The sequence below is a fragment of the Labeo rohita genome, chromosome 21 (assembly GCF_022985175.1).
Source record: "Labeo rohita strain BAU-BD-2019 chromosome 21, IGBB_LRoh.1.0, whole genome shotgun sequence".
Taxonomy (NCBI): domain Eukaryota; kingdom Metazoa; phylum Chordata; class Actinopteri; order Cypriniformes; family Cyprinidae; genus Labeo; species Labeo rohita.
The window spans coordinates 25,834,067-25,846,178 of NC_066889.1; the positions used below are offsets into that span (position 1 = coordinate 25,834,067).

General features: G+C 35.5%; 1 protein-coding gene across 2 annotated transcripts in view; it reads left to right on the forward strand.

Moving 5' to 3' along the window:
• The window catches only part of pde8b (phosphodiesterase 8B), a 64,663-nt gene that overhangs the window by 3,171 nt on the left and 49,380 nt on the right, over window positions 1–12,112 (forward strand). The window contains exon 1 of one of the 2 annotated variants that reach the window (XM_051092431.1): window positions 1,285–2,097. The exons of the other annotated variant lie outside the window; for it this stretch is intronic. Within the exon in view, the coding sequence (XP_050948388.1) occupies window positions 1,816–2,097 (282 nt within the window). The 5' untranslated portion in view covers window positions 1,285–1,815. Of the gene's footprint in view, window positions 1–1,284; window positions 2,098–12,112 lie in introns of those variants that run through there. 2 annotated transcript variants of the gene reach the window in all.

The following is a 12,112-nucleotide window of genomic DNA, read 5'->3' on the forward strand; positions in this document are numbered from 1 at the left end:
TCTGAGATGTTATTGGCATTTCCGGGATATACAATGTCAAACAGACCTACAGTGCATTATGACTATTGAACATTTTGCCGATGCATGAACATTTTTCCCACCCATGCAAGAATCTGTTAAGTAAACTCTAGCATAATAAAAGGTCAGTGTAGTCCTATATAATCATATGTGGGCTTATCAGTCATTTACAGATGTTTGGAACACTTTACAGCTTGGACCTGTAATAGGCAAACATTTGGAAACCCAGATGTGCTATCACTGATCCTAAAAGCCTGTACATTTTAATGCATTTGGCAGATGCTTTAAATGACTTACTGCATTCATATTTTATCTGTTCATGCACTCCCTGGGAATTCAACCCTATGCTCTACTGTATAACCTGCAGAAACACTTAAAAACATCATTGTTTATGAACATTCTAATGTTCAAAGCATTTTTGAAGCATGATGCATCAAGGTGAAAGTCAACTGCATGGCCTTGTTTCATTTTATCGGTTCATAAACATGCCTACTTGGTTACTCTAGCATCACTGACAGCTGGGATAACACACAACACATATTGTCTGTTTATTTTTGAATGCATTATAAGTAAACATTGTGTGAAGTAAGTGTTTGGCAAGCAATGTTGTATATGCTTCATTTGCACTCAATAAATGCTGATTTGCGAAAAAGAATTTCATTTAAAAATATAAATAAAAAACTTTTTAATGCAGTTATCAAAATAAATTAGTCAAATGTGAAATGTCGCTGTTTGTATATAGTGAAATACACACACAGATGTAGCAGAAAACATCTGGGTCATATTTGCATTTTCTTGTCGCTGGCCATAATTCTAACCTTGAAATCAGGATTAGGCATAGAATGTGAAAATGGGCTTAGAATTGAACAAACAGTTGTAAAGTAGTTTAGAGAAAATAGAAAGCTTGTCTTTGTGCCAGTTTTTCTGCAATTAAGATATAATACAAAACTTCTTTACCTTACAAATAGCTGTCAAAACAAAAATGCATCATATTTTGTAAGAAAATGCAACATGCTTTTTCATTATTGAAAAAAAGTACTGGATTTAATTTTATTATAATGCAGGATGATGATATATCTAAATGCATGGGTCACCCTGCTGTCCAGATATCAGTTGTTGAATCAATATAGTCTTGATTATGCATTTGCTTATTTGCATGCTATTAAATATGAATACTCCACACACAGCAAAAGATGAATCCACCATTATTCCAGAATGAATTAATAGGCAGACAGAAAGAGAGAGTGTGTGTGTTGTGTGTGTGTTCGTTCATGGGAAGAGGGAGTCACTGATGTGCGTGTCTGTCACTGATGACGCTCGTGTGTCTTAAAGGACCATGAGTGTAAGTTAGAGGCATATTCTCACAGTCTGATGCTTTGCGCCTGTTATTTAAGAGCTCCGCCGTCGTGATGAATATACATATGGTCAATACCGCGAGAAAATGGATCGTATCGTGCAGCGCGAACCTTTAGTATCCTGCGCCGAGGTGAAATGAGGGTGTAATTCGTCCAAAATGTGACATGGCACAAGCGCAACGGGCTCACGGTTGGACAGTCGAGGTGTCATCGATCTGATCTGATATGATCACTGATAAATAACGCGGCGAGATGGATCTCCTCTCCGTTTCTCGTTGACTCACACGGGAGGGAGGCAGGCGGAATTGAGCAGCGCGACCACCGGCCAATGTACCGGGGGAACGGCGGCGTGACAGCGGCCCGGGAGCGGCAGCGGCAACGGCGGCGGCGGCGGTCTTGAAATCCGTTCCTCCGGGTTTTACGCAGCGAGGCGCGGGGAACCATGGGCTGCGCTCCCAGCATCCACGTCTCGCAGAGCGGGGTGATCTACTGCCGCGACTCGGACGAGTCCAACTCGCCGCATCAGACCACCACCATCTCGCAGGGCACGGCGACCACCCTGCACGGCCTCTTCATCAAGACCGACGCGGCGGACACCATCCCCTCCGTGATCGCGTACCAGAGCAGGCACACACGGACCAACTCCCACCGGGAGCGGAGGGAGAACAGCGGCGGACACATGTGCACGGAGGCCGAGACTCAGACCAGCAGCGCTAGCGTCAAGGTATGAGGAATGAATGAATGGCAAGATGGTGGGAATCAGTTTTTAGCACTTTTTCTCACAATATTTCCACCATCTTGTCATTCATTCAGTGTTTTAGTGACATTCCTGCATGTGTGATGTTGTGAATCATCAGCTGGATGCTTGCTGCTGCCATATGCTTAGTGTTTACTATTAATTATATCTAGTTTGACATCTTTAACATGTTATTTTGTCATTCAGATGGTTATGTTGAGATTAAGTGAATGAGTTTTGTTCATTCAGAAACTTCAGACAAGTGGGAGCCCAGTAAAGGACAATATTTACCTTGTAAATTAGATTTTTAGATGCATTATTTAGACATTTTTAACAGTATAAAACCAAGAGAATTTACATGAACTGTTTTTAAGGAATCAAGTAATTTAATTCCGAACTGTTATGACTGTTGTCAATGAAACATTAAAGCATGGCGCTAACAACATGGGTTCGATTCTTAGGGAATGTGAGAACTGATTAAGTGTACAACTTGAATGCAATGCAAGTCACTTTGGATAAAAACATCTGCCAAATGTAAATGCAATGTCCTGCTTGTTTTTTTTTTTTTTTTAAATGCACATTTGGCTGGTCTCTCAACAGCTGTCAGAGCAAATTTTGCTGCTTTTAGACTGATATTAATGTCACTAGATAGGTGCTGAATATTATGAAAATTAATTAAACATTTTCCTCAAGTCCTGGGTAGTTTCTGACTCTTGTAGCTTGTAGTTAGTATGTGCACCATCATGATGGTCCTTATTCAGTGTTCAACTGATGGGTCGTGACCCCAAAAATGGGCCTCTGGTTTGTTTTGATATGGCTGCATTTACATTTATGCATTTGGCGAATGCTTTTATTGGAACTTAGCGACTTATATTGCATTTAAGGTACACATTTGATCAGCTCATGTATTCCCTGGGAATCAAACCCATGATGTTGGAGTTGCTAGCACACTAATCTACTGTGTAAGCTAGATGCTCATGGCCAACAGAGGAAACAGCTTACATAACATGCAACCAGCAACATAATTTCATATAGTTAGGACAGTTCAGTATCAAGTAAATGTAGCTTTTCAGATTTTTAAGGGGACATCCCATATATTTTTGTGTTTTTTGACATCAAGGCAGTGTGACCAATTAAACACTCCTGTATTTTGCTTCTAAAATACAGCTTAGGCAGACTGTGGGTCAAATTTTTTAAATGTCAAATACTTTTATTTTTTATAATATTTTATTTATATGTTTTATGCAACTTTATACACTTTTCTAATTCATAAAATCACCTTTATCTGATATGTGACCTGGGACCACAAAACCAATCATAAGGGTACATTTTTTAAACTTGAGATTTATACATCATCTGAATAAATAAGCTTTCCATTAATGTATGGTTTGTTATGTTTGGGCAATATTTGGCTGAGATACAGCTATTTGAAAATCTAGAATCTGAGGGTGCAAAAAACAAAATATTGAGAAAATCGCCTTTAAACTTGTCCAAATTAAGATTTTAGCAATGCATATTACTATTCAAAAATTAAGTTTTGAAATATTTACGGTAGGAAATTTACAAAATATCTTTATGGAACACGATCTTTACTTAATATCCTAATAATTTTGGCATAAAAGAAAAATTGGTAGTAATTTTGACCCATACAATGTATTGTTGGCTAATGCTACAAATGTGCCTGTGCTACTTAAGACTGGTTTTGTGGTCCAGGGTCACATGTTATAATACATGTAAATTTCCACACTGTGAAACTCCCCTTCTGATATCTCCCACCTTTTGTATGTGGTAGATTTATTTTAAAGCAGGTGCAAGTCAGATAATAGTCTTTGTGTTAAATGAATTAAGTTGAGTAGGAATTAAATTAGTGCTGCTGTCGGATAACAGGTTCAATTTACCAAACAGGGCTCATGCAGTCTAATGCTTTAGCATATTGTTTTGTTCTTGTTGACATTTTACATGATCAAATTTTGCGTTGCAGATTTAGGTCGCCATTGGGAAAATTAAAGTCGAATGTGGGTCATGATGTAAAAAACAACTGAAAACTACTGCCTTAAACTGTACAAGTAGGCCCAAAAAGCATTTGGACACTTGGATCGCACATAAAAATATCTGAATTTCAATGTATTTTGTGGCCAATTAATCTGTAATGATTGTTTTGGTGTCTTTTATCAAGTGAAATCTCAAAACTGTTTTGTGTGGGACCCAATACATTTTTTTTTTTTAGTTTTGTCAGTGATTGTTTTAAGTTTACCCTTACTAAAAAGTGAATAGAAAACCCATGCTTTTTTAGGCTGGATGTTTCAGACTGCTTCAGACTGCTTGAATATTGCATTTAAAGATTTATTGTTGATCTATCAGCAATCTATCTATCTTTTTTTGTCTCTTTCTTGGGATGATATCTTTCCGTTACAGTTTGCTTACATTCTGCAGATGATGTTGGAAGGCTGTTGACCTGAGCGCCATAATTCCTGCCATGTTTAGAATGGATATCGGCCTTATCTGAGTTAAAGTGTTTACAGTCTGATCGCGTGTAGAATTCAGATTAGAAATTTTCTCACACCGCAGGTGAGCACACTCTCTCGGACCTGTAATAAACACATACTTTTATGTTAGTTTTGTCAAAGAATGATTACATTTCTCTGTCAGAGGGTGATAAAATCGCAGCTCATTTGGCCGAATAAAACCGACGGGCCGCCGTACACAATGGAATTTGTGTTACGCAACACAAATCAAATCCTAATGTCATTTTAAAATCCTCCAAGGACCATTTATAGATCTGTGTATGGATTTATATAATGGCTTTTAGAGGGCGCTTTGTGTGTGTACGTTGGTCAACCGTCAGTATGAAAGGAGACGTAGCGATTTTGGTACAGTCTGCCAAGCGTGTGTGTGGTATAGTCAGATGCTTGCGCCCTCTGAGACTGGCGAGGAACTCAATGATGCCATTGAAGTGTGTGTAACTCCGCACGGCTCTCTATCACTCACACACATTCTCATTGTGTCCGCAGCGATGGAGCCGATATCCATTTTGAATTGAATGTGCATGCTATTTGGCTTTCCCATGTGCGTTTCTCTGTGTCTTTGCGAGAGATAGAGGCCTTGTGTTGAAGAAAGACCGATTTTGTGTTTCTTTGTATGCATTTGTGTTTGTTCAGGCCACAGAGTTTGTTTACCCCTCTGGCTGTGAGCTCTGCAGGGTGTGAACTATCACATGCAAAAAGGCTGATGAATCTCAGTCCAGATACACACACATGGTTAGAGCAAGGCATTGTCAGAAGAGGTGCCCTGAGACATGCAGCAGGGCATCAGGGGTCTCGACTGACATGGGGACATATCACTGTCACAGTTGGACTAGCCTAACATGAAGTACAATCTGATTGGCCGCGGCTTCCCTCGGGAGGTCAGGAACATTTAGATAACGGCATGAAATTGCTCCTCACTGATTAGCGCCGTCCTGCAGCGTCTGTCCCATGAGTTGGCATCACGTAGTTAGCAGATTTCATTGTGTTTGCTTTCAGGGGACGCATTTGTACCAAATGAACTTGAAGATATCAGTCAATCTCCTCGATGGCTGGTTTTGATTTACCTCCATGGTAGTGATGCAGTGACGTTATTCTCCAGCATGTTTGTAGATGGTTTTTTTTCCCTCTCTGTTAGAGAGAAATCCTGTGTATTAGTTCAAGCAGTTAGTGAGTAGAAGTTTTTGGTGTGGGAAAAAAGGTACAAAAGCTGTCAGTGGGGCGGTACTTTTTCAAAAGGTACACTTTTGTACCTAAAGGGTGTGTATAGGTACCTGAAAGGTACATATTAGTACTTAAAAAGGTACTTTTGTAATGCTTTTGAAAAGGTACTGGCCAAAAGTCAACTTTTGTGCCTTTCTTTCTGAGAGTGTGCTTAGATCTGGACTAGCAGCAACCTGAAGGTTGTAGGTTCAAACCCCAGATTTTTTTCAGTATGTGAGCATATCAAAAACTTTGATTTGTAAAAGGTTAATAATTACAACAATTACACTGTTCAGTTTATTTAAGAAAAAAATCATTTAACACCATTGTGTTAGGTTTCCCATTTAAACAATTGCATTGTGTTAAACTGACTTGAAACTTCAAAAGTGTTTGGTTCAATTCAGTATTTTCATTTGAAAGAACATTTCAATTAAGTATGCCAAAAATAACATTTAATGCTTGTTCGATTTACTTAAGTAAATTAAATTAATCCAACACATTTTTTTTTTACAACCACTTAACTTAATTCATTTGAGTTGTGAGTACATAAATTATTTTACTTGCATAACTAGGAAGTGGATTTCCCCTTCCCATCATGCACAGGGTTGAATAAGGAGAGTAAATGTTGAAATAAAATGTTATTTTATTTTTATTTTTGTTATTAAAATGATAAAATTGGGATACTTGTTAATGTTTCATGTTCTTTTATGCTTCTATTTAAAACAGTTTCTGGTATGTTAGGGGTTTTGGTGGGTTACCATTGTGGTGAAGTGTTGAGCATGTGTTTGGGTTGAGGACCTGCTAACATTAGTCAAAGTGGTTTTATTAATAAAACAGCTACTTTGGGTATGCCGTAATTGTAATAAAGCCGTCTTATGGTTAATGCCTAACAAGTTGGTTAATACCTAAAGTTAAATAAATCCAATATATCATTTTTTAAGTGAAGAAGAATTTCTGACTAGTTATTTGTTTTCCAGTTAAATGTTTTAGTTGGAGTTCAAAAAACATAAAATGATCACTTCATAAACTTATCAATTTCATTTAAACTGTATTTGATTAAATTGAGTTGGCCCAACTCAATTACATTTCATTGCATGATTTGTTTTTTATGAGTTGGGGTAACACATATTAATTGGATGGAAATCCTGCCCTCAATTAAACTGAGTTCATCCAATTAATTATTTTTTTGAGTGTATTTTCTTCATGCATGTACAGCAGGGGTCACCAGACCCGGTCCTGGAGGGCTGGTGTCCCTGCAAAGTTTAACCCTAGTCTAACACACCTGAACCAGCTAATCAAGGTCTTACTAGGTACACTTAAAACTTCCAGGCAGGTGTGTTGAGGAAAGTTGGAGGTAAGCTCTGCAGGACACCAGGAACAAGTTTGGTGACCCCTGATGTACAGTATATAGACACATATACCATAAAAACATATATGAATATATATATTTAAATAATGGGTGAATATTACTAGCTTTTTGAAAGAAATTAATTCTTTTATTTAGCAGGGATACATTTAATTGAATAAAAGTGACAGTAAAGGCCTTTACATAATGTTCTGTTTCAAATAAATGCTGTTGTTCTGAACTTTCTTCAGTTTCCAGTTTTTTACTTGAAAATAAATATAGAAGCACAGCTGTTTTTAACATTGTTAAATAATAATAAATGTTTCTCAAGCAGCAAATATTAGAATGATTTCTGAAGGATCATGTGACAATGAAGACTAAAGTAATGATGCTAAAAATTCAGCTTTGATCACAGGAATAAATTACATTTGAAAATTTATTCAAATAGAAAATAGTATTTTTGATTAAATAAATCCAGCCTTGGTGAGCATAAGAGACTTCTTTCAAAAACATCTTACCAACCCCAACATTTTAAATAATAATGCACATATAAATAGTTTGCTAAAAAACTTTTTTTTTTTTTCATTTTTAAATTGTATATTGATAAAATGAGGATCTCTGTAAATAGAACTGATACATCAGGAATGGACAAGAAAATCACAAATAGCCAAATATTGCCTATTTTAATGGTCTTGCTGATAGTTTTGCACGTAAGAGTAGAGTAGAGTAAGAAATTCCTTCATGATGGTGCTCATTGTCAGAACCAATCATAAGGAATGGCAAACAAGGTTAACGTGATACACAAGAAAATTTTCCTGTCATGGTAGGTTGCATCCTTAGATTCCCCATATTATGGTTGATTTGTAGATGTGATCCGAGCATTGACCAGCTTGATTATGGTGCATTTGCTACACTCGTGTGGGATATTACTTGAATGTGCTCTCGATTCTAGTATGAAAATTACTGGTGCCAAATAGTGAGTTTTTCAGGTTTGACAGGAAACTAAAATTAGACATTTTTTCTCTGTTTGTTCACGTGTGAGTGCTTTCCTTTCATTTCTGTGTGTGTGTGTGTGTGTGTTGAGGTTGGGTTATAGACTGTGTTCTCTCAGTCAGCGAGAGCAACAGAACTCCAAAGTAGTCCATGATGGTGGCATTAGTAATGTTGTTTATCATCTGGGAGGTTTTTGTAAACACTTGAAAGCATCGTGGGAGTATGTAGGGTCTTACAGGATGGGAACAGATTGTTTGAAATATGTTTAAATGTGAAACATTCCAGTTTACAAGCTGGACACACCAAGAGAAGCTCTGCTAACACAAGGCAAGAGTTTGAATCTTAAGTTTATTCTTTTTATTAGGATGCAAGATTGGGGGAAGAACTCTAAAACTTTAAATTTCCAGACTACAAGCTATTTATAATTAACAGTGGTTAAACTACAGTCAAGCTACTCTTTTTTAAAATATAAAACACAATATACAACCAATAAAAATAATAAGCACCTTAATTTATGTATTAAATTAAGTTGAAAATTGTGAATGTCAATAATTCGGTATTAAAAAAAAAGACATAAAATGCAGTTCAGAGAATAAGTGAATCATTTTTTGATTCAAGTTAATTTAAATGAACTGTCTGAATGAACTGCAAATTCCCAATGCTTTGAGAGACCGCTTAGCCATAAACACATGTGCAATATAATGTATTATACACCTTGAAAATATGAACTATTTTGAAAATAGCTGAACCACTGTCATGTGTCTGGGAAAAAAAAAAACGTATATGGTTTCTTTAGTTGTTTCGTAGTGTTAAATTGTTAGTTGATCCCAATAAGTGTTGTTTTAGTATGATTTTATATAGTATTTATTATTCTGTAATTGTTAATAATTAATAGTGTAGTATTCATTCATATTTTGAATTAACTTTTATTTTTATATTTTCATTTTAGTTATGTTGTAGTAATTTTACTTTGTATTTTTTATCATTTTTATTAGATTTTTCTTTTTTTAAATATGTCTATTTAGCTATATTTATATTTTATTTAAGTTTTAGTAATTTTAGCACTTAGCACTTTCAACATAATACATTTAGTTTACCATGCAGCACTTCTATTTTTTTTTTTTTTTTTTTTTTTTTTTTTTTAATCAAATATTTATATTTTATTTTAATATTATTTGTGACCCTGGACCACAACACCAGTCTTAAGTAGCACGGGTATATTTGTAGCAATAGCCAACAGTACATTGTATGGGTCAAAATTATCGATTTTTCTTTTATGCCAAAAATCATTAGGATATTAAGTAAAGATCATGTTCTTGAATCTTTTGATGATGTATTTGTGAGTGTTGATGCGTATACCTGAGGTGACCCTGTTGTTTTTTCTCTTTATTGGCTTTGCTGTAGTGTTGTTTAAGAGTCATAACTGCTACACATAGCTAGAAAATCATAATCCTCTCATTTTTATCACACATTCCTGCTCTTAATTTATTACTCTGTCTGTGTCATCAGACATCTTATTGTCCCTGTTTATCTACTAATGACCATCTGTTTCCCCCTCAACCAGCATCTCTCTCTCTCTCTCTCGTCTCTCCTGTCTCTCTCACATTCTCGCTGGCTTTTATTAATACCTTTTGAACAGAGACTCCATCCCTGAAACCTGTCTGCAGTTTATCCTTAATGAACCAAATACACAGAAAGTGAAGATGAGAAAGTGAAAAAAGTGAAAATGGAAAATCAGACAGAGAAAAGGAAGTGTCTTTTTTTGTTTTGTTTACAATTTAAAGTTGGTACTTATTGAGATTTGATCTCACTGATAGAATGATAATCATGATTTATTTCAACCAGAGAAATTTATTATTTTGGAAAATGTGTGGTGCACTGGGTAAAACTGTAATTAAAATGGTAATTTTCCAAGTTGAGAAGAATCAATTTTTTTTTAAATATTTTTTTTTAATCTAGACAAAGATCTAGCGATGCATTTCACGCCATTGGCTAGATTAGAAAGTGGTCTATGTGAGTACAATATTTATAAAATGAATTTTCAAAAATTCTTTTCTAGCAATTACAAACAACTAGAAAGTCAAAAAGGGTCACTAAAGATAAACTTGATCTAATTTATGATTTATAGGTTTACTACAGATACGTAGACATATTTTTAGACACCATTTTGAAGATTTATAGATTTTTGTTGTTTACTTTGGGTTTATATGGCTTGGAGTGAATTTGTGTTCATTTTGACCTTTCTGTGTTGTGTTCTGGTTGCCTAGCTGTGCACGTTGAGTTACAGCTTCAGGAAGATGAACTGATTATTCTCTAGATAAGATGGCATTCAGCTGGTAAGCTGTATATTCATAGATAACGCTCTGTTTTATGAGGTTATTTATAGCCCATTTTAGAGGAACTCTTGAGAGAAAACTTCATCTCGTTTTACACCAATATTGACACTTTGAATTATACTGTATGTTTATCGGGACACTCTTATCGGTGATTATTCAGTGATAGATATTCAGTTCATAAACTGCTCTGTTTGTGGTAACATTTAGTAACGTAGTAACATTTCCATGGTCCATTTTCTGAATATTATTTAAAGGCCAAAACTTGGTAACTATGGAAAAAAGAACATTCTGTTAAAGAGATAGTTCACCCAAAAATAAAAATTCTGTCATTAATTACTCACCCTCATGTCGTTCCAAACCCATAAGAGCTTTGTTCATCTTCCAAACACAAATTAAAATATTTTGGATTAAATTCGAGAGTTTTCTGACCCTGCATAGACAGCAGTACAACTACCATTCAAGGCCCGGAAAGGTAGTAAGGATATCATTAAAATAGTCCATGTGACATCAGTAGTTCAACCTTAATTTTATGAATGTACAAAAAACTTTGTGTGCACAAAGAAAACAAAAATATGCAACAATTCTTATCTTCCGTATACAGTTTCACAGTATTCAGCTTGTCTAGTGCCTACACTCTAAAAATACTGGGTTAAAAACAACCCAACTTGGGTTATTTGGCAACCCAGTGCTGGGTAAATATTGGACACAACACGTGCTGGGTTATTTTTACCCAGCTTTTTGGGTTACATGTTTTTACTGAACATGCTGGGCTATTTTAAGTCAACTATTGTTTAATAATTATTGTTATATTACTGGTTTAAAATAGACTGGAACTTACAAAAAAACACACAGAGAATTACTAGAGGCAACAGCAATAATCAAAAAAAGAACATTTACGTTAAACAAGAAAACATGGACAAAATACAAGACAAAATTAATTTATTTGGGTGAATACAGCATAGTTTACAATATTACATACATGTAAACTCATTTAACAAACATTTTAGACATAAAATATGTAACATTTAAAATTAGAATTTTAATTTTAGTGTATTCAAACATTCTCTGTAATCACTTTTTACAGAAGTAGCGCTAATGCTCATACAGGTGTCATGACTGACTCCAAAACTGCCCATAAACAAAAAGTACTGACATTAGAGAACATATTTTAAGATTAAACTCAGTACAATAACAAATAAAATCCTATTATTTTAGGCAAGGCAAAAGGTGTTTCCATCATGCAAAACAACCACTGCTGATGCAGCTGACTGACATCTAGTCCTTATGTTGTGTTGGGTAAAATAATACAACTTACAGCACAGTAAAAACGTTATAAATTAAATAAAATGCAAATCGGCAGCGCTGAGAACAGCTCTCTCCTGTAGAGGACTCAAAAAGCAGCTGGGTTGTTTCGTCTGAGAAAGGCTCAACCCAGCGGTTGGGTAGAAAAAAAAAAACCAGCGTTAAAAATGACCCAGCAACTTAGTTACAGAAAAACTACCCAGCACCTGGGTAAAAAATATTCAAAATAACCCCCCAAAAAATTACCCAAGAAGGTGAACCCAGCATTTGGGTTAAAAAAAATAACCCAGCAATTGGGTAAA